Source organism: Eleutherodactylus coqui, chromosome 1 (genome assembly GCF_035609145.1).
Source record: "Eleutherodactylus coqui strain aEleCoq1 chromosome 1, aEleCoq1.hap1, whole genome shotgun sequence".
Lineage (NCBI taxonomy): Eukaryota > Metazoa > Chordata > Amphibia > Anura > Eleutherodactylidae > Eleutherodactylus > Eleutherodactylus coqui.
This window is the reverse complement of record NC_089837.1, coordinates 403,176,479-403,199,668: the sequence shown is the minus strand read 5'-3', so window position 1 is coordinate 403,199,668 and position 23,190 is coordinate 403,176,479. Positions and strand designations below refer to the sequence as shown.

The 23,190-nt window shown below is 41.3% G+C and overlaps 1 protein-coding gene across 2 annotated transcripts in view; it reads right to left on the bottom strand.

The window, feature by feature from the left end:
* UGGT2 (UDP-glucose glycoprotein glucosyltransferase 2) overlaps positions 1 to 23,190 on the bottom strand; it is a 268,510-nt gene that overhangs the window by 162,920 nt on the left and 82,400 nt on the right. For both annotated transcript variants that reach the window (XM_066580528.1, XM_066580538.1), the window contains exons 12-15: positions 22,347 to 22,497; positions 9,462 to 9,581; positions 3,526 to 3,611; positions 1,604 to 1,739 (exon numbers count right to left, since the gene is read on the bottom strand). In XM_066580528.1, the coding sequence (XP_066436625.1) occupies positions 1,604 to 1,739; positions 3,526 to 3,611; positions 9,462 to 9,581; positions 22,347 to 22,497 (493 nt within the window). The remainder of the gene's footprint in view (positions 1 to 1,603; positions 1,740 to 3,525; positions 3,612 to 9,461; positions 9,582 to 22,346; positions 22,498 to 23,190) is intronic.

Genomic DNA, 23,190 nt, shown 5'->3' with positions numbered 1-23,190 from the left:
TCAACTTCTTTGTGGTTAATTTTTATGTTCACTGTACCATTGCCTACTGTGGTGATTAGTTTCGTTTTCTTGCTGTTGAGGTACAGTCCCATGCGTTTGCTTTCTTTTTTGCACTCACTGGATAAGGTATTGCGGGTTCCTTTCACTTTGCGCAAGTAGGGTGGAGTCATATGCATATCGGAGGTTGTTGACATTTCTGCCACCAATTTCTAATTTGTCCAAATTTTGACTCCAATTTCTAATTTGTCCAATTTGCATCGCCTCATGATCATTTCTGCATACAGATTGAAAAGAACTGGTGATAGAAGGCAGCCTCGCCGTACGTCTTTATCGATTCCGAACCAATCCGTGTTTCCATAACCTGTCCTGACCGTTGCTTCTTGGTTGCTTTAAAGCGACCCTATAAGCTGTTCAATATGTTCTGGGACGCCCATTTGCTTCAGACACTTCCAAAGTTTGTCATGTTCGACACAGTCAAAAGCTTTGCTGTAGTCGATGAAACACATTCACATGTCTTTTTGATACTCGCATGTCTTCTCCATGATCCAGCACAGGTTCGTGATTTGGTCTCCGGTGCCACGTCCTTTGCCGAAGCCAGCTTGAATGTCCAGCAGTTCCCGTTCAACAATTGTCACAATGTATTTTTGCATGATCTTTAAAAGAATTTTGCTTGCGTGAGGAAGAATACGATGGTGCGGTAATTGGAATATTCTTGAGCATCACCTTTTTTTTGGAAGTGTGACGAAAACAGATCTTGTCCAGTCTTGGGCCACGATTTGGAGCTCCAGATCTTTTGACAAAGGTCAGTTAGGATCTTGACTGGCACTGGTTTGAGCAGTTCAGATGGTATGTGATCAATACCCACAGCTTTCCTGTTTCATCATTCTATTTTTTATCAGAATTGTGAAAAAGATATTGGCCTCACTTCTGTACTGTATATCAAACCCAAGGGAAATCTGCAGGAGCCAATGAGGAGACAGGACTAGTTATGAGCTGTAGCTTTCCCACCCACCTATTGTGATTGACAGCTTACTCGCTATGCCCACTCTTACATGAATGTGTGTTGCCCGTGTATTGCATAAGCATTTTTCATGCTCATAATACACAGCGCTAAAAACCCATTAATTTCTGTTAGGCTATTCACCCCTGCATTTTTTTTTCATGCGCACGAAAAAAAAGCAGCTTGTCCTACTTGGATACTTAATATGCACAAATATAAGCAATGGTGATTTAACATATGCAGCAAATACACAGGATGCATACACCCATGTAAGTGAGCCCTAACAGGGAGAACTATCAATCACCGAGAGTGAGTGCAGAGACTCCTCTCCGGCAGCGTACTACAGGATAAAAGAGTAAGGTCTCCAAAACCACTTAACACTAACATATGAGTGACAGATCACAAAACTCAGCATGTCCGTCACTACTTTATGCTGTCTTCAATTAGGACAGCCTAACAAAGATGACAGGATCCTTTTCAATGAATGCTCCTTGCAAACATACAACATGGAAAACATTTGAATGAGTTTTTTTTTTTTTCAAGTAGATGTTCAGAACTTTAAGACAGACCATATACTAAGCAAAATATATGATCAATACATACTCTGATTAAGGATGAGAAAGCATGAGAAGCGTCAGATTCATCGGCCATGTAATTAAAGGCACGACACAATGCTGCTCCAGCATCTTCAATGGTTTCAATGTTTTCATTAGAGCTGACCACAAACACAAAACCAATCCTATAAAGAAAGAAATACAAATGGAAATTATAGTGAAAATATTCCATAGGCAAAAATAGTTCTATGAAAAGTACCTGCGACCTTTCTAATGGCCCCTACTACGAGTGTCACACTAGAGTTACTTAACCCCTTAGTGATTAAAACTCCTCTTTACAGCAGTCACTAAGGGGCCCTATGTTAGGCCGCCACATTTTTATGTCGACCTAGTCTACTGTCCCATGCTGGGTGGAGCTGGTGGGCTGTAGTTTAATGACAATCAAGCTCAGCTCTAACAGCCAGTATCAGAGAGATCTCTGATCCCATCCACTTAACCACTTAGATGCTGTGGTCATTATTTGGCATGACATCTACGGTAAGTGGTTTTTAGAGAGCGGAGACTCCTGCTGTAAGTCAGATGTCAGCTCTAATATGATGCCTGTCAGTATGACAGTCATAAGACTTTCACACTGACAGTCATAAGACATTACATGCTCTCCTTGTGGAACAAATGAATATATCACATTATTTATCCTATATGGTGAATGCCGGTCAAAAAAAAAAAGCCAGAATTGCTGTGTTTTGCTCATTAGCATCCAAAAACACAGAATAAAACTTAAAAAATCGTATCACAATAACTGGGTGGCCACACAGACAAACAGCATTTACAGCTCCAGACAGCCTTAGGCAAATTCAGTTTTTTTTTCTATTTTAGAGTTCAGGCCCATTTACATGTAACGATTATCGCAAAAATTTGTTCAAATGACCAAAAATGAGTGATAAGGGTTACGTGTAAACGCTGTCATCCTGCACTTTTCATCTGAACAAGGATTTTAAGGTAAACTTTACAGGTGGGATTACATTGTATTCTGCTGGAAGTCCTGATGAGAACAATGCAGGGCACGTAATTAGTCACAAGCTGGGCTCTGCAAACAGCTCCTGGAGGCCCATTTACATGCAAATGATGATTAGTGTCCATTAAGACTTTATGCAAAAAAAATGCTAAAACTTTCAATCATTTGAAAGATTATCTTTGCGTGTAAATGGGTGTTAAGTCATCTTGTGCGACACATCCCAGGATATGTTGAGCCAAGTGGAAAAATAAGGAAGAACAGCTGCATGTATTCCAAAATCATATAAATGAAGACTACAGATTGTCCCACAAAGAAAGAAGGCCTTATATAGCTAGACAAAAGAAAAATAAAATCTCACGGGTCTTGGTATGTGGCAATAGAAAAGTATATAAACACAAACACAAAAAATAAACATTATGTATGTACTTATTTGGAATTGCTGTAATTGTATCAACGTAATGAATAAAGTTATGTTATCCTGCACAGCGATTGCTGTAAAAAAACTATATATGTAAAGGAAAAAAAAAAGTGAAGTTGCTATTTTCTTTGTATGACAGACAGATGAGAATAAGACTTGGGATGTGCTCTGTCTATACACATTGGACAAGTGTCTGTGTGCTGCTGGATACAAGTTGTGTCAGATTCTCGGGTGCAATATGGCCACGTGGATCCGATCTTAAGCTTATTTTCCTACATCGCAACCCTTAGAACTCTGGATAAATGTGAATGTACTTAGAGTCTCTATAATTTTAAAATTAGATGAATGTATCTCAGGGTACTTTCCGAAGGCTCCCGTTAGTATGCATGCACAGTCATGGGAAAATATGGAACAGTTTATTTGTTATTACCGTCAGTTTTCCCTTATGCATATTTTATATCTACTGCAGCAGAATTACAATATTACCATTTCATTTTTATAATGGATAGTTCCTCTTTTGCCAGTTACCATACAATACCTGAGAGGCACATTGTGTTGGTAGAATAATTCAGCCAGCTTCACGTAATCAGCAACATAATCTTGAGCGGGATCGAGGAAAAGAACCTATGAAAATTGTGAAAGTCACTTAATATTCATGAACAATGAACAGCATAGAGCTACTTGTTTAATGATAGATACACAATGCATTCAAGTGTCTGGAAAGTAGTCAGTAGCATCATTTAACAATGTGAATTAACACCCTCAGAGTTTCCATGTGTTTAGTGAGGGCAGTTTAGTTATGCACTGGCAGCTTTTGGGGTCTTAACAACCCCCCCCCCCCCCCAAAAAAAACTAAATTATGTCTCAATTTGTGTCAAACTACATGTCATCTATTACATTGTGCTTTAGACACCTTTAATACCTCACTAGACAAGGGATGTGGATTAGCGGAAAATAAGGCAGAGTTTAGTGGGAAGGAACGGAAATGAAACCAACTTGTGGCAAAATAGGCCAAACTTTTGATTCAAAACATTGCGTAAAGTAAGCCAACCAATAGGCGGTGTAAAGTTAGAAGAGTCTAACATGTCTAACCAGATACACCAATTCTATCATACAGTGTGAGCCACTGTGAGAACTTTGGTTCACTTTCAGACTAGTCTAAGTTTATACTGTCTAAATACTAGACAGGATTACTAAACCTGTCCCATCATCAATTCTTGTAATCACGGAGCAAACTAGGCGATTGTTGGAGGACCACTACTAATTCATATTCATCACAGAACTGACTACCATTAAAAAAACCTTTAATATAAATACAAATGACTAAACCCAGCTAAAATAATTATCTGACACATAGATTTGTATATGTACAGACCTCATGAAAATAGCTAGGAGGAAAGTGGGAAAATACACAGATATATTCTCCCCCATTAAACCTTGAGCTAATAAAATGCTTATAAAAACTGGACAATCCTGAACAGGAAGCGCGCTAGTCATATCCTATACTGCAAATGACCAGGGTTAGAGTTAAAGCACAAATCAAAAACTGTGGCAAGTCGTATGTTGCTAGAGGAAGTTCGCGGTGGGGTCTGAGGGATATCAAATATGTATGGGGACAACTCCATTTTTCCCTGACAGATGATGTTATGGCAAAAAAGAATCGGGGACGCCGAAATTCACAACTGAATCCTTTTGTTTCCAAGGTGATAAGTTGGCATCATTATCTGGATGTCCTTCTATGGGCAAGCTCTCTTATTATTGCCTCTATTGTATTTAGTGCCCTGATGATCTCAGTGAAGACGTAACAGCAAGAAAGGCATTGGGAATATATAGTATGTGACGAACTTGTATATGTATGTGACACTGATAGGGTGTAGTACCGTGTTTCCCTGAAAATAAGGCAGTGTCTTATATTAATTTTTGTTCAAAAAGGTTTAACTTTTTTTACATGTATAGCTGCCTGGACACTATTTAAATTAACTTGTTTAATTAACTGTTAGCAGGGCTTAATTTTGGAGTAGGGCTTATATTTCAAGCATCCTCAAAAAGCCTGAAAAATCATTTTGCATCCTCAAAAATTCAGGAAAGTCATGCTATGTCTTATTTTTAGGGTATGTCTTATTTTCAGGGAAACGGGGTAGGTACATTGTACGTGACAGCCATGGGGACGGGGGTGTTCTTCTCAGGATGATTGCCCCACAGTTAAGCAGTGTGTTTGTAGAGGAGAGTGTAGGGTTAGTTCTTGCCCACAGAACTCTTGCTAATGATTCTGGAGAGAACAACACCGGTCTGAGAATGGAGTATCTGTAAAGTTTTGGAACTGCTTCGTGGCATATTGGACATAGCACAGACGATATCTACTACGGTTATTTATTTCATCAGAGTAATTAGCTGTATCCTCTTTATTATAGCCATATTTACTAATATATTATACATGTGATGTGCTATGTATTATTGTCACATACTTTCTTTTTAATATTTGTGCAATCATATTGGTCTATCGATATGTACTTTTAATAGTTATTAAATAAAGTGGTCATTTTTAAGGGAATACTTTTTTCAGTGACCATGTTGAGCATTGTTGTACTTTCCACCACTTTATTATTTGCAATGATTTGCCACCATCTGTTAAAAGATGATTTTCGCAGTAGGGTCTGATGTTTATCTGATACAGTGAAGGAAATAAGTATTTGATCCCTTGCGGATTCTGTAAATTTGCCCACTGTCAAAGACATGAACAGTCTATAATTTTTAGGGTAGGTTAATTTTAACAGTGAGAAATAGAATATAAAAAAAAAATCCAGGAAATCACATTGTCTAAATTATATATATTTATTTGCATTTTGCACAGAAAAATAAGTATTTGATCCTTCTGGCAAACAAGACTTAATACTTGGTGGCAAAACCCTTGTTGCCAAGCACAGCAGTCAGACGGTTTTTGTAGTTGATGATGAGGTTTGCACACATGTCAGAAGGAATTTTGGTCCACTCCTCTTAGCAGATCATCTCTAAATCATTAAGATTTCCAGGCTGTCGCTTGGCAACTCTGATCTTCAGGTACCTCCATAAATTTTCTATGGGATTAAGGTCTGAAGACTGGCTAGGCCACTCCATGACCTTAATGTGATTCTTTTTGAGCCCATCCTTTGTTGCCTTAGCTGTATGTTTTGGGTCATTGCTGTGCTGGAAGACCCAGCTACGACCCATTTTTAATGTCCTGGTGGAGGGAAGAAGGTTGTCACTCAGGATTTTATGGTACATGGCTCCATCCATTCTTCCATTGATGCAGTGAAGTAGTCCTATGCCCTTAGCAGAGAAACACTCCCAAAACATAATGTTTCCACCTCCATGCTTGACAGTGGGGATGGTGTTCTTTGAGTCATAGGCAGCATTTCTCTTCCTCCAAACTCGGCGAGTTGAGTTAATGCCAAAGAGCTCAATTTTTGTCTCCTCTGCCCACAGCACCTTCTCCCACTCACTCTCAGAATCATCCAAACTTCAGACGGGCCTGCACATGTGCCTTCTTGAGCAGGGGGACCTTGCGGGCACTGCAGGATTTTAATCCATTACGGCGTAATGTGTTACCAATGGTTTTCTTGGTAACTGTGGTGCCAGCTGACTTGAGATCATTAACAAGTTCCCCCCGTTTACTTTTAGGCTGATCTCTCACCTTCCTCATGATCAGGGATACCCCACGAGGTGAGATTTTGCATGGAGCCCCAGATTGATGCCGATTGACAGTCATTTTGTATGTTTTCCATTTTCTTACTATTGCACCAACAGTTGTCTCCTTCTCATCCAGAGTCTTACTTGTGGTTTTGTAGCCCATTCCAGCCTTGTGCAGGTCTATGATCTTGTCCCTGACATCCTTAGAAAGCTCTTTGGTCTTGCCCATGTTGTAGTGGTTAGAGTCTGACTGATTGAGTCTGTGAACAGGAGTCTTTAATGCAGGTAACGAGTTGATTAGGAGTGTCTAACTGGTCTGGAGGAGCCTGAACTCTTAATGGTTGGTAGGGGATCAAATACTTATTTCTCTGTGCAAAATGCAAATAAATATATATAATTTAGACAGTGTGATTTTCTGGACTTTTTGGGGGGATATTCTATCTCTCATTGTTAAAATTAACCCACCCTAAAAATTATAGACTGTTCATGTCCTTGACAGTGGGCAAACTTACATACAGTGAAGGAAATAAGTATTTGATCCCTTGCTGATTTTGTATGGGGATGGCTCCACTTTTCTCCTGACAAATGACGTTGGGGTAAAGAAGAATCGGGAATGTTGCATTCCAATGCCTGATCCTTTTGTTACCCAGGAGGTAAATACGTCCCAGAGGTGTCTGGCTATGGTTTACCTCCCTAGACATAAACTGAACATTCATATGCATGGGATGGCCGGGGGAGAGTTGTTGAATGTGTATGGTGAGCTTTAGAACTGCGAAGAGGCCATAAGCCATGTGTTGCAGTGAAAGATATTATTTACTTAGCATTTTATTTCCTTTTTGGTACTTAACTTACAATTTACTAATTAACAGAAATGTATTTATTCTTGAAAAGTTTGGAATGCTTTCTTTTTTATTTAATTTAAACACATAGTGCAGACATTAAAACACAGCTAAAGCAATGGGTGACTAGTAAATCCCAGGATTATGCCTAGAGATGCACAAAAGACTTCACTAATTTCTATATAAATGTACATATTTCCACAAAAATTAATAGTATTAAGTAGAAAAGGAAGACAGGCAGATGTGAAATCACTTTAAGCACTGCTTATCGCAATCACCTTTCCATCTTCACGCCTCCCTTGTGTCCATGCTTCAATGAATTGCTGGATTATGTACCACTGTGGTTGAGAGATCTCCCAGCATTGAAGCATACTGTATATGCCAACCTCTCTACTTTTAGGACGCATCATTTATTTCAGCAACGGCTTTTTAACTTCTGTGCCAACACGTTCTTAGGCGACTAAGCATTGTTTACTACTTCAAGCTACAGTTATTCCCTAATCCGCAGCTATTTTCTCTTATCCCCCAAAGGCTTAGTTACTTTCTCATTAGGAACATATTGCCCCCAAGGACTTCTTCAACGGTACAAGCCCCCAGCAGGATTAGAACGAACTTTTGGGATATATTTTCTCAACACTTCTGTAAACTTGGCAAACAGAATCCATCGCTATGGAAGAATCAACACGGTATTAAACTACATTTTAAAGGAATTATAGAATAAAACACATAGATAAGGCACACAACTGTCTAGTAGAAACCGAGCATTCTTGTCATTTTGATGGAGATTGTCTGTATATTAAAAAGGCACGGTTACCATTGTTCTTAATTTATTCCTAGCAATATAGATATTCATTAACCTACTAGAAGGTCGGCATGACTTTCCTCTCTTTCAGTACATGACACCACTGAACAAACCATTCCTGTGCGTGTTGCAAAACTTGTAGTATGATTAAAGCAGATGGCAAGGATATTCTTTCTGCCAGCCTATTGTACACCATTAATCTTTGTCATATTTTCTTCCTAACAGAAGCAACTAATTGTATTTATTTTCTGCTTATCTCATTAGCAATTCAATGGTTTTCTTCACAACAGATGCCTCAGTTTTCTATTTAAAATTTAGTGTATAAAAAAAGAACAAATGGTCCACAAAAAAAGAAATCCGAGTCATGTGCGAGACAAAATTTGTTGCACCTATTTCTTAAATCGTCTCCGTTTTTATCCTCTTAACGAACCTTCTAATACATCCCTCAGACATACAGATGTCCATTTACAATCAGAGCATCTGCAAGTGGGATTTCCAAATACTGAGGATCAATTTGTAAACTGTCACAGTATCAAGTCATAGTTCCTGCTTCCAATACACGTGCTTATAATTTGTACATCCTGAGAATAACAGATACAAAAAATGATAGTGAACGCCGTATTCTTCTACACTTGCCAAAATGGGAACCAAAACAATGAGAAGAGTTATGCAAACACTTTTTATTTTCGTTTTATGGAAACTCTTCTCATACCTTCCTTATTAGCATCGGTCTATTCCAATTTTAATCCTAGCTTTTAGAAAGAAGGTATTGTAGGCAGTTATCCTAGCCCTGACGCTTATATGGGGCATCCCTTCGTGATTTTGTAATTATTGATTGCATAGTACCAATGACAGCACCTGTCCACCCAACAAACCCGAAAGAGGGCAATTATTTTGTGTATATATATATATATATATATATATATATATATATATATATATATATATATATATATATATATATATATATACATACATACATATACTCACTCCACCTCCAGAGCACTAAGAAATTCACATAAGGACATGAAGTAAATCATTTTATTACTTCAAACGTCTTATCTAACAGCGATGTTGCAAGGTTTTTAAACAGAAAATGAGGATTTTATAAGCATTTCTTAAACACTTATTGTGCTCACAATGGAATACAGAAGGGAAGATACTCACCAAATTGAAAAAGTTGCGTCTGATGGGACGTATGGCACCAGGAAACACTGGTCTTAACAGCTCTTGGAGACTTGAAGGCCATTTTGAATATTTGTGATCAGTCTCAATATCATTAACCCACTGGAGAAACACAAGCATCAATACAAATTTAATCTCTTTTTACATAAGGTATTTCCCATTTCAATAACTGTGCCTGGAAAAATACCCTAAAGCTGTAGATTTATATAATAAAAAATCATGGCAGATTCGTTGCAGATTTTCATAGAAAATTCCACATTGAAAATCTGGAAGAAAATCCATTACAATATACGCCTCAAAACCTCATCCACATGTAGTGCATGCTGCAGGGTGCCTATGTCGGGGGTTTAATACTAGGGATGAGCGAGTATACTCGCTAAGGCACTACTCGCTCGAGTAATGTGCCTTAGCCGAGTATCTCCCCGCTCGTCCCGAAAGATTCGGGGGCCGCCACGGGGCGGGGAGCTGCAGGGGAGAGCAGGGAGGAACGGAGGGGAGATCTCTCTCCCTCTCTCCCACCCACTCTCCCCTGCTCCCCGCCGCAACTCACCTGTAAGCTGCGGCGGCCCCCGAATCTTCAGGGAGGAGCAGGGAGATACTCGGCTAAGGCACATTACTCGAGCGAGTAGTGCCTTAGCGAGTATACTCACTCATCCCTATTTAATACCAATCTAATCAAAAAGGTGAAATCTGCTGTCATAGTGAGATCTATGAATACATGTGTCTAAAAACTAGAAACACACATGCATTAAAGAGCAGTAGTCAACTCTACCAGCTCTGGGAGACTTAATTTAGTCCAAACATCTATAGTAAATGAAGGACTGTAGGAAATCCCGCTGCTATGAGACCAAATGTGACTTACTGCTCACTTTATATGATTTGAACCTTTCCTGAAAAGAGCTATATTAGTGAAATATACAACATTTTACGTTATAAATAACCACCCCATTTATTCACAGGAAAGATGTGAAAACGTCAAAGAGAAAGCAAACCAGTCATTCGGATCCTACCGGTGGGCACGATTATTACAGCAAGAGGAGTTGTGTTGATCAATATGTATGGTTTTGAGGGGAAAGATTCCGTATAACTAGGAAGTTATTGATCTAAATCCTTGCTCCTTCTGGGCCTAAGAGTCCAGTGGGTGGTCCTACTCAATGACTGGAAGCTACTTCTTTAAGCACATTCACATAGAAAAGCTAGTCAATAACTTAGTAAGAATGCCTATTTGACTAGTAGACCTAGTGAGAGCAGATGTTCAAATCAATAAAAGACATGTTTTCCCATTCTCTCTCTAACCATAGAAATACAAGCCAAAAAAGTTGCACTAATTATTTTGCATATAATTATCAGGCATATGTACTAATCATAACTGAAAAATCGAGCAGACAAGTCAGTTTATTTTAAAGAGGTCATGTCAAGATCCCAAACCCTGTTGATGTGTCTTATGTATTTTGTGTTGATAGACCCCCTGCTTGGTATCCCCCTCTATAAAATGGAATGACTCCGAGGCAGGACTATAAGCTGTCCTTGTGTTACAGGATGGCCATTTATTAGAATGGTTGTCCAGTAATAGTACATTTCCCCTATATCACCTTCTGCAGGGGAAATATCTTGCTGACTGTGTCTGGCAGGATTAACTATCTTTTGGGGTTCCAAAACCTGTGGCCTGTTGGGAGGTGAAGGGAGGGGGGGGTTATTGTTCACTATGGGCGCCTTTAACAGATCTCTTCTACTGTATGTCTATTTTTTTGTTTTCACAAGAGCTTCATAAGGAAGTGATATGCACATGAAATAAAACCATAAATACATTTAATGTACTATATATGAATCCTGATATCGGATGTGGGTTATAATACATTGCACCTTTATGCAAAGGAGTTTTTTTTTTTTTTTAAACAAAAATAAGAGTAGAAAATGTCATCAATCAACTACCTGACAAGCAACCATGTTTATATACACATCATCAAAATTTCATGCATAGTGATAACATGGTAATTCGACAGCCCCGAATTTCAATTTACTCATTTCTTCTGTGTATTTTGTTTTAAATTGCTACTCCATTAAAAGGACATGTGCCATTTATCATTGTAGACTCTTAGTTAATTACTTTTCACAAAAACACGTGAGAGGGCACAGAAATAAAAGGAAAAATATTTTGCTTTTCAGCCAAGAATAATTGTTAGCTAATGTTTACCATTCTGAAGTCAACGTATTTCCACCAATTTTTAATCGTATACTAGTCTCTGGTAATTATTGAGTATGCTATGGAAGAGGAATACATGGCCCATATCCAAGCATGATTAGTGTCATATCTCTGTTTAGGTGAAATTTGTATCTACATTTCTTCCAGCAAGTAAAGCCACCAATATCTAGGATGCTCGTCTTGTGGGAAATGAATTTTAATGCTATGTCCACCTCTGCAACCAAATCTTTTTTTTATTGACCCAATACATCTAAAGTTAAAGCAACCCTCCGGGTCTGCAGAAACCAAGATGGCCGCACTGTTTTCCTGACTACCTGATGCACACTGTGTATTAATATACTTCAGTAGTCTAAGACACAACATGCTGCTCTGATTGGTCAGCACTGCTCATGTGGCAGCACTAATTAATCATTGCAGGTTTAGTGTCTTAGGGCTCAGTCACCTGGGCGCATCGGCGCCCGTGTTACTGCAGGTAGCAGACGGCCGTACCTGAAGATGGACGTCTTTCTGCAGCGCTGGAGGAAAGAACATGTGACCGGCTTCATTGTCGGTCATGTGTTCTTTCATCAGCGCTGCAGAGAGACGTCCGTCTTCAGGTACGGCCGTCTTCTTTCTGCAGTAACGGCTCAGTCACACGGTCGCATCGGCTTAGGGTGCATTTAGACTGAAAGACGATTGCTCAAACTGCAGTTTGAGTGACAGTTTAAGCGATTATCTTTGCATAACTCTTAAGTAGCTAATTAGCTATTTAAAGAGTTAAATGCAGGCGGAGCGGGACACCACTGATAACTCTGAGAACAGCAGCTGTTGTGTATATGCAAACAGCTGCTTTGTTCTCACAATTATTAGCGGTGTCCCGCTGAGCTAATAGCTCCGAGAAACAGCAGGAGCGCTGACAGCTCCTTTTGTTTTCGGAGCTTCCAACTGATATCCCGCTGAGAAGTCCCAGCAGGATACCAGCTAAAAGAATGCTATCAGCACCGCCCACTGAGCAAATCACCATGCGGCACTGATAACAGTCATTGGTGATATCTAGTTTGCTAGAAATCAACGATTAACGAACAGTGCATGATGGCAGCGCGTTTAGACACAACTATTATCGCTCAGAAGATGGCTTTTGAGCGAATTTTGAGCAATAATTGTTGTGTCTAAATGGGCCTTTAGACTAATAATGCATACTAATGTACAGTGTGCATCAGGTATGTAAGAGAAGTTGGTGTGGCCATACTTGTTTGTTTAGGCCAGTCGCTTAAACAAAAATGCAAGTAATTTGGATAAAACATTATGAATAATTTTCTTTCTATATCTCCTATGTAAATCTATGTGTCTCCATAGTAAGACAACAAACCCTCTGTAGCCTGATCATGTTATCACGCCTATCCTGAGTAAGCCCTCTCTACTCCATATAGGGAGCCCAGTACTATGAATAAATCATTATAGTTTGGGGCCGTGTAACAGATTTTGCATGGGGGCTCAGGAGCTTCAAGTTACGCCTCTGATTACATTGTCAGGGAAAGAACTCTCTCCTTGTGACTGTGACAGTTTTTGCAGAGATTATACTTGTGCAAGAGTGTGTTCCCGTCTGCAGCAGGGATTCCGCTTTCCTGCTCCGTTCGGGGAGCAGGAAAGCTCCCCGAACGGAACATTTCTTTTTTTTTTGTAGTATTTGTGACAGTCACTTTTATGAGGGTATTTTGGCTGTCACTGTTTAACGGAGCACTACTGTAGACCTAAAAATCAGCGTAAGTAACCCTTCCTCTTTTTTTTTAAAGTAATGCAGCAAAGAATTTATATACATTTGGAATTTGCCATATTTATAGCATCCCACAGAATAACATTAAACGTAATTTTTAAAAATGTAGTCCCCCCACCCCCCAATCTCACGCTACTTCGAAATCTTTCCGATTTCCAGTACATTATATGATGCATTAAATCGTAACAATGGAAAATACAACTCGTCCAGCAAAAAACAAGTCTTTAAAATATTTAATTTCTCGTCTGTATCATTGGACCTTTGGTTTATAGTACCTGCTGATTAGAGGCGGGCACTAAGCAGAGAAACAAGTTGGCTCCTCCCCCTTGTTATATACCATCTGCAGGTACTCAGCTAATCAGTTTTTAGCTTAGTGTCTGTAGGAGGCAGACCTCTTCAATCAAGGTCTTCAGGACAGGGATGTGGGGACAGGCCAGGCAGCACGCTACCTGTTCCCCATGAGAAGGGCAGACGGCAAGTGTCTGTCCTTCTCCAAGAAGTGATTGAAGGTCGACGGAGCAGTATTACTCTCCGATCTACCCCTTCGCAGGAGGGCAAATGGCCAAACATTGATGTCCATTGTCTGCCCTACCTGGAGAAGAAAAGGTGGCACGGCCGGGGTCCAGTTCATTGACTGCCAGCCATAGGTCCCCCAGGGAAGCCGCATCTCCCCTCCCTGCGGGGTATGGGGAGCTGGTCAAGGGACCCTGCTGGAGGAAAGGAAGGAAGAAATAAGATAGGTGAGTAAAAAGGAGCAGGTAACAAAATAGCTTCACTTGCTGCCCTGCCCCTGTACAGGAGTTCCCACCTGTGTCACGCTGCCTGACAGGCTGTGTATTTGTTGCATGGGGTATTTGCCACCATGCGGTTTGCATTATGCCTACACTGGCTGCCTTGGGGCCATGTTAGAGCTTGCTGCTGGGATCTGTGGTTTCTTAGCGGTTCAGCTTCACATGTGTGGTTGATTGTGCTGACCTGGTGTGGTGCTTCAGTCAGCCAATTCCCAAAGTCCGTGTTCATGTATATATACACCAGCTCCTTGTCAGTGTTTGCTGGTTTTCCTCTTGAGCAGTCCTGTGTTCCTGCATGTCGGGTGGTTCTGTTCTGTGCAAGCTCTGTTTGGTGTGAACTGTGTATACTTCTGTATATCTGTTCTGGTATGGCCTGGTGTAAACAGTGTCATTCTCCTGCTTTTCTGCGCAGTTTCTGTTCTGTGTGAACTGTATCATACTTCTGTATCTCTGTTCTAGTATGTCCAAGTGTGAACAGTGTCATTTTCCTGCTTTTCTGCGCAGGTTCTGTTCTGTGTGAACTGTGTCACACTTTTATATCACTGTTCTGGTATGTCCAGGTGTGAGCAGTGTCATTCTCCTGCATGTCTGATGTATCCAGGAGAAACAGATTACCACCACCGTGCGGCATGCCTGCGAGCTGCTATGCAGTTTTAATGTGGAGCCGCTGTGCGGCTTCAAGGTAGAACCGCAGTGTGGCTTTAAGGTAAAGCCGCTATGCGGCTTGAAGTTATAGCCGCTATGTGGCATTAACTGTATAGCTGCTGTGCAGCTTTAGGGGCATATCTGCTATGCGGAATTAACTGTGTATAGCCGCTGTGCGGCTTTAAGGCATATCCACTATGCGGCATTAACTATGTATAGTTAGTCTACGGCTTTAAGGTATATCCGCTATACGGCATTAACCGTGTATAGCTGCTGTGTGTCTGCATGGGGTAACACGGCTTGGTTTATGCCGCCATGGCTATGTATGTATTGGCCACTGTATATTGCATTGTGTTTATTTGCCGTTGGCCGCTGGCCGGACCACTTGACCTGCCCGACCACTGTGCCAAGGCGGCAGATGTTTTTGCGCACAGAGGGTCCTGTATGGCAGGGGCTGTAGCTGGAAGATGGGAGACCTGCTGTCTCCTTCGTGCACAGCTCAGGCTCCCCCTCAATGGCTATGTACCCCATTCCAAGGCACAATGGCTCTACTTTCTCCTGCCGGTCAATGGAGCAGTATTACTTTCCAATCTACCCCTATGCAGGAGAGCAAATGGACAGACATTGCTGCCCGGGCAATCTCAGTGTGATTTTGGGCCTACTGAGACCTGTGGTACCTCCCACACTGGGAAGAGTACTTGCACAAGGATTATCTTTTACTATTTGCGGTACGAGATTTACACCAAGCTAGAGGTTATCTCGTTTTACGAACAACTGTGTTCAAACTGATTGCCAGCATGTCACCAGCATTGCTGAGACCTGTGGTACCCTCCATTTAAAAAGAGTACTCACACAGCGAGTCTCTGGGCTCATCACTCCTCATGTTTGCTCTGGACCGGATTGAGCCCTGCCTATCGGTAGCTCCCCTTTTGCCCCTCCTGGAGTTCCCTGCAGGCAGCCTTGGTGCAGTGTCCGAGTCCAGGATGACATGCGGACAGGGGCCGACCAGAGCCACATATTATGTGCGCTCTTGCTACAATACGAGATTACATCCAGCCAGAGAATATCTCGTCTTTACGAATGACAGTGTTCAAACTAATTGCCAGCATGGCTCCGACCCTTTCTGAGACCTGTGGTACCCTCCATGTGGAAGGAGTACTCGCGCAGGGAGTCTCCGGACTCATCGCCCCTCAAGTCTGTTACAGACTGGGTTGAACCTTGCCTAATAGCTAGCTCACTGAGGGGTGCCGCCTGCGGTTCTCTGCAGGCAGCCTTGGTGCAGTATCCATTTCCAGGATGACAGGCAAGAGACACGTGCCATGTGCACTCTCGATGCAGTGCGAGATTGCATCCAGCCATGTTCGAACTGGTTATCAGCAGTACTCTGGGCTTGCCGACATCTGTGGTACCTTCCATATGGAAGGAGTACTGTGCATAGAAAGTCCACAAACACATTGTTCCTCCACTCTGGAACAGGGAAGCCTTACCTGATGGCTAGCTTCCCTATGGTGGCCCGACTGCAGTGTATTTGAGGGCAGCTTTAGCGCTTTCTTCGTTTACAGGATAAGATGCGGGCTGAGGGTGCCCACAGCCGCATACTGTGTGCGCTCGCGCTGCTATATGGGTTTGACATCCAGTCAGTCAAAGAATATCTCGTCTTGTTTTATCTAAGCATCGTGGTAGGTCGGGGGGTTTGCCCTCTGGCAGGGTGCCTGGGGGCTGTAGATCCGTCTACTAGCTCCCCTCCAATCAGCTCTGACATACTGAACCACTATGGGTCTGGTACCTCTCCAGGCGGACTTGGAACCAAACTAACATCTGTTTCTTTCTAGGAGGACTGTGCTGCTAGCTCAGTCAGCCATTTACACCCTGGCTTCACAACTCAGACACCTTTTTTCCTAGGCCTAGACTTCCCTTAGGGTCCAAGGGCTTCATGCAGAAGGTGGAGGCTGTGGCCATTGTCACAGTCTCAGAAGGCTGATACTAATGGTATTTTGGAGCCACGTGTCTCCATCTCCAACTCCCTCTGGTAGTGGTAACTCCCATGTCTTCACCTGAGGTGCTTCCAACTAACCCTTTAACAGTGGTGCTGTCGTTATGGCAACCTGTCTAGCTCCGTCTCTGAGCATACTGGATGCCTAGGCACCCATTAAGGCTAGTTGCGGTTAAAGAGCTGATTACGCTTCTATAAACATGCGGTTTTTTATATTTTCCCACCCCTTGAGTACTGCTCTGGAACATCCCAAGGTCAAAGCTGTGTCCCCCAATGATACAGACGAGAAAACTAGATTCTGTAATTCAGTAAAATCTCTTTCTCGTCATGTTCATTGGGGGACATAGCACACACCCGATAGTGGTTCTTTTTTATGGTTGCACTGGTGCTCTCCTAAGTTATTTTAAGCACTACCATTTCGTAACAAGGCCCACTGGGGCGCTCCTACTGCTTGCATACAAAACTGATAAGCGGAGTACCTGCAGAGGATATATAGCAAGCGGGAGGAGCCATTTCGTTTGTCTGCTTAGTGTCCACCTCCAATCAGCAGGTGCTATATACCCAAGGTCAAAGCTGTGTCCCCCAATGAACATGATGAGATTTTAGGGTAAGTTAGTCCTTACAAAATCTAGTTATTTGATCTCCACTGTGTGAGAGCCCTGCAAAGTGTTTCCAGGATATTTTAAATCCCTTAAACTTTTTAGGTTTCACAGAGGCAAAGAGGCTTTAAAAATTATTAAATTATAATTTACAGAAAAAAACCCTACAAAAGGAAAACCTAAAACAACTGTTTTATTGCTAATTAAAACAATGGGGTTAGAAGGGAAAACACCTAGATTCTATAGCAAAAGAGAAACTATAGTACAAAGGTGAACAGACCTCTAAGATGTAAAAAATGGGATAATACGGCCCTGATGGATGGTAGGGCCCAGATAAAAGGGGGATTATTAGCTGGAAAGACCCCCACTCATCAATATCACCAGGCTAGCTAGTACCCCGTTGTGGTGTCTGACCGCAGCCCTCAGAACGGGGGTTGAGGACCATGGCCTAAGATCCACAACCAAGACGATAAACACTCAAGAGGCTGTTGATGTGTTTCGCAACCACGTAGTACCCTTAATGATGTCCAACTAGGGCCCTCAGTACAATATCAAGGACGGATGCTCTAGGAGTAATGTGATGTTTGCTTTCAGGTGGAGCTAAGCCTCAGGTGTGTTAACCCACAATTGGGTATCTCAATAAGGTAAAAAGAAGGCTTCCTAACAGGTCTTTAAAAAGACACAGGGCTGAGACTAAATAATCTCCATTGACACCCTGGAGTTGCTAATATACACCTGAGGCACAAATCACCCTGTATATAAAGGAGAAGGCAGGTAAATATACCTGAGATGCATTAGCCAAGGTTATTAGGCCATGAATGCCAAATAAGTAGGTACAGACATCAGTCCTGATGCTGACCAGATATTAGAAAAAAAGAAAACAACAAATAGAAACACCAGCTCTGATGGTGAGCGGTTGACAGAAGGAGAGCCACAGAGTAAATTAGAGGTCTCTTTTTAAATAGCCCCAGGTTCACTCCCCTTACATGGGACGATTAGCTATCAGTTAGCCAATTGACGGGCGCCACAAAGGTTGTGGGCGGACATATGGGCAGTGTCCGAGGGTGAGTTATCGGTGGAGAGATGAACAGCATCATATTCATCAACATCCATTATCTCCTTAAATATTGGCTTCAACATCTGTGACATCCCATGAACAGGCTGGGGAAGCCTATAACAGTGATGTCTGAGGAGCAGTGCTGCGGGAGCGAGGAGAGGCGAGTTTATGTCTATTTGTTATCTTACTGCATGCAGAAGGTGTTTTTCTCATAAGCTAGAACTCAGACAGACTTTTTAAGCTTTTAAAATTCAGTTTATGTGATAATCTACATTTAAGAACAAAGTGTCCTTTATAAATATGGGTACATTCTGATTTGAGGAAGAATTGAAGAACAATTATATAAAAAGCTAATGACCGCTACTAAAGCAAATACTTTACTATAGTTAGATTTTATAACCTTACAAGAGTTAAAGTTAAGAGGGAATAACCTAATCTTACTGGAATACCCTTAAACAATAACCCTAGCCACTCCTTAGAGGTCAACCATGTCATTCAAACCATTTGGGGCTCTCTCCCTCACTCCATCTTACCCCCCATATAATGTACACTATTGCCCTGGAAAACAAAGGCCAAATAATGCCATTTGGGCCTGAAATTTGTGAGGGCGTATTAAGCCCTGCCAGACTCAGTATTAGGCAACCTGTCATTGAGGAAAATGACAAGCATAGATAACATGCTGCATTACATAAGTGGCATAGTGTATTATCTAACCAACTGCATGTTCAAGTCCCTCTGTCAGACAAGTAAATGTAATAATAAACAATAAAAATTCATGGAAAAAGAAAATAAAAACAAGTCACATTTTTCCAAGAAAAAAAAGCTTACAAAATTGAGCTTGTTGCATTTGTAACAACGCTTACTATAAAGCTGCTATATGATTTATTCCGCACAGGACATGCCATTAAAAAAAAGGCTGAGTCATATTGCACACATGGGCCACATGTAGGACGTTTCTAAAAACTGTAGTATCAGGTTGATAAATGTGGAGTTTAAAAATTACTTAAAAATATGCAAAAAGAAAAGAAAAAAAAGGCAAAATTTAAATTTCATCTCTATAATCATTAGGCCTCCCTCACACATCAACGCGGCAAAGCGCGGTAATTTAAATCGCAGCGCATTGCCGTTGTTTATTTTAGCTGCTGTGGCCAATGTCGGCTTCTAGCATTCCTTATCATTGATGAGAAGCGCTAAACGCCCCAAAATAGAACAGACTCTGCTCGAAAATCAGCACCACGATTGAGCGGCTCTCTGAGGTTGTGTAAGAGGCTCTATTGAAAAAAATGGGAGCCGCTGACAGCACAGAGCTAAATGCAGAAAAAACCATCTGTGTGAGGAAGGCATTAATAAAACTTCCTTAGAGTGCGTTGACATGTCGCTGGTTCAATGCAGAATTTGTTACAGATTTTGGTGCAGATCTGCAGCAGATTTCACCCTTTCAGTTGAATTCAAATTGAGGGTGTGAAATCTGCATCAAATCAGGGACATGTAAATGCGCCCTAAACTTAAAGGGGTTGTCTCACGCCGAAACATTTTTTTTTTTTATTCAATAGGCCCTCCGTTCGGCGCGAGACAAACCCAAGGGATGGGTTAAAAAAAAAAAAAAAGTTTATTACTTACCCGAATCCCCGCGCTGCGGCGACTTCTTTCTTCCTTTACCAAGATGGCCGCCGGGATCTTCACCCACGATGCACCGCGGGTCTTCTCCCATGGTGCACCGTGGGCTCTGTGCGGTCCATTGCCGATTCCAGCCTCCTGATTGGCTGGAATCGGCACACGTGACGGGGCGGAGCTACGAGGACCAGCTCTCCGGCACGAGCGGCCCCATTCACCAGGGAGAAGACCGGACTGCGCAAGCGCATCTAAAAACGCCAGAAGACAGCGAATTTAGACGGATCCATGGCGACGGGGACGCTAGCAACGGAGCAGGTAAGTGAATAACTTCTGTATGGCTCATAATTAATGCACGATGTATATTACAAAGTGCATTAATATGGCCATACAGAAGCGCTGAACCCCACTTGATTTCACGAGACAACCCCTTTAATTTTGTTATACTTTGAGCGGTCTGGTTTTTAAAATAGGGCAATATATGGGGGTCTCTAATAAATAGGCCCCTCAAAGGCACTTCAAAACAGAATTGATCTATAAAAGTAGATTTTACAAACATTTCTAAAAACTTTGTGACTTTTCTTCATTTTGTGCCACACCGATCCTTTATTTTAAGAAAAGAGGATGGGGATTGTTGGGAGTAGGCAACAGATTAATGTATAATCTACGCCATAAACTAGTTTAAATTATACCAGCAATGTCCACCATGTGAGACCTGGAGTACATGTCTGAGTAGGCACACGAAAATGTCGCTGATGCACATAATACATCAAGAGGCCTGCACCTCTTCATGTATTAAGTGCACCGTGCTCTGGGGAAAAGTGTTCTAATACCCTTGTTGGAAATGTCGGTCTTACTACATTTCCCCCATAGTGTACGGTAAATGTTAGTTATTGACCATTTAATGTGGTGCAACAATCTGTCTTAATTTCAATTTCTGAAAAATGCAAATTTTTTAGAAATTTCTCTAAATTTTGGATTTTTTTAATAAACTACTGAAATTTGATACAGAAATTCACCACTAACATAAATACAATGTGTCATGAAAAACAATCTCAGAATAACCTAAATGACTGAAAGGATTCTGAGGTTATTACCACATAAAGGGACATGTCAGATTTGAAAAATGGGGCTTGATCAAAAAGGCCAAAATCGGCTATGAGAGGAAGAGGTTAAGGGAGTTTTTTGACACATTTGCCTCGGTCATAAAAATCAGGGTCGAGTAAACAAAATCTCTAAAAAAGAATAATGGTTATAGCTCAAAATCCAATTATAAAATAAAGCATGCCAGTACTTGGTGCAGGTTTTGTTCAGGGCTTTGATGCCACATTCAGGTGTGGAATATAAAGGATGGATATTTCCCCTCTACTTTGAGTCAACTCCAGGAACTGCATCACAAAACATGATTGAAACCTGCATTACTACAGGCAGCCTTATGCCTTTAACCCTTTCCAATCCACTGTCTGACCTCTGAAGACATTATGATTTAAGGCTGTACAGCTCTGATTTGGAAGGCGTTTGTTGGGGTTCTCTTACTGTATATTGCCAGCCTCTCTGCTGTTGGAGCCTATCCAACGTATCACCACATGCAGTACTGGCTTTAGCCAGCAGATAGCGCTGTTGTATAACAGCAGAAAAAGAGTAAGCCCCTTAGGAAAACTAGGATACAAATTGGATTGGCAAGGGTTAAATACATGGTATAAGGGCTATCCTTTGTAGTGAAAGAATACAACTTTAAAGGACTGGCTATTATAGACTAGTGCCAGCATTGTCCACCATTTTAAACATGTGAATAAAAGTAGCCAAATTGACCACTGGCTTGTTTTGGAAATTTTCATTCTTGTACCTTCAATATTCTGAACACGCATTCTGTCCTCCAGCAAATGAACAGTAACTGTAAGCATTTTTAAGTATAATCTGTACCGTATTTGAATACTATTAATTTGTTAAAGGAGTGGAGCAAGAAAAACATGGCTGGTATCTTCCAAAAACAGTGACACACAAGCTGTTTGTGGTATTGTAGCTGAGCCCCATTTACTTAAAAAAAAGCACCAAGCTGCAATACCGGCAAAGAATGGACAGGCGTGGTGATGTTTCGAGAAGAACCTGCCAGGTTTCTTGGAGCCAAGACAACCTTTTTAACTGGGATAGATAGTTTAGGTCGATAGATTAGATAGAACAGAAAGATAGAATAGATAGATATGAGATCACTCACATTGATGGCAGAATTCCGGATATCTAAAGCATAGTTTTCCTCTCCTGGATGAACTTGCAGCTGCAAATATTTGATGATGTCTTCATTTTTAATTCCCAAAACAGAGAGCCCATGTAGTGCTTTTGCTTCATTTCTCAGAATATCGAAGATACTGTTGAGAGGAAGGTACAACATATATGTACAGCTGAGTAGTATTTTTTATACCATTTGTAGCGGTTACATTTTTTATCATTTGGATAACCCATTTCAAATTAGCATATGAAGTGCCAAGACTTGCATCTTCTTAGTCCTCAAGACTATAATTTACTGGGATGACATTTAGAAATGTACAAGTCTACCATACACAAGAAGATTCCGAATGAGCCTTCTCAGAGCCCCTGATTTAAAGAGAGGGCTTGGAATCTTGCAAGGGATATTGCCTGCTTGGCTAATCATGGCCAGAGTGGCGAGAGTATAGAAACACTTGAATGAGCTGAGCTAAGCTGTCTCGAAAACTCAGGAACTGTAGCGGTTCTCATACTCAAACCACCAAATGCCACCATACCCTGTGGATATGTCAAAGAAGTCTGATATGGGAAAGCCCCTTTAAGGTCTCATGCATATATTGTAAATTTGATCAGTATTTTTGAAGTAAAAAAATTTAAGTGGATACGGTGAAGAGAAGTATAAATCTTTCCATTATACAGTGATCCTTCGTCTATCGCAGGGGTTAGCTTCCAGAGACCCCTGCGCTACGTGAAAATCAGCGAAGTAGCGGTGTTATATTTACACATATCAATCTGTCGGGTGAACTGCCAAACAATCGCAAACGTGAACAAACACACTGATGCTACCATCAGTGAGC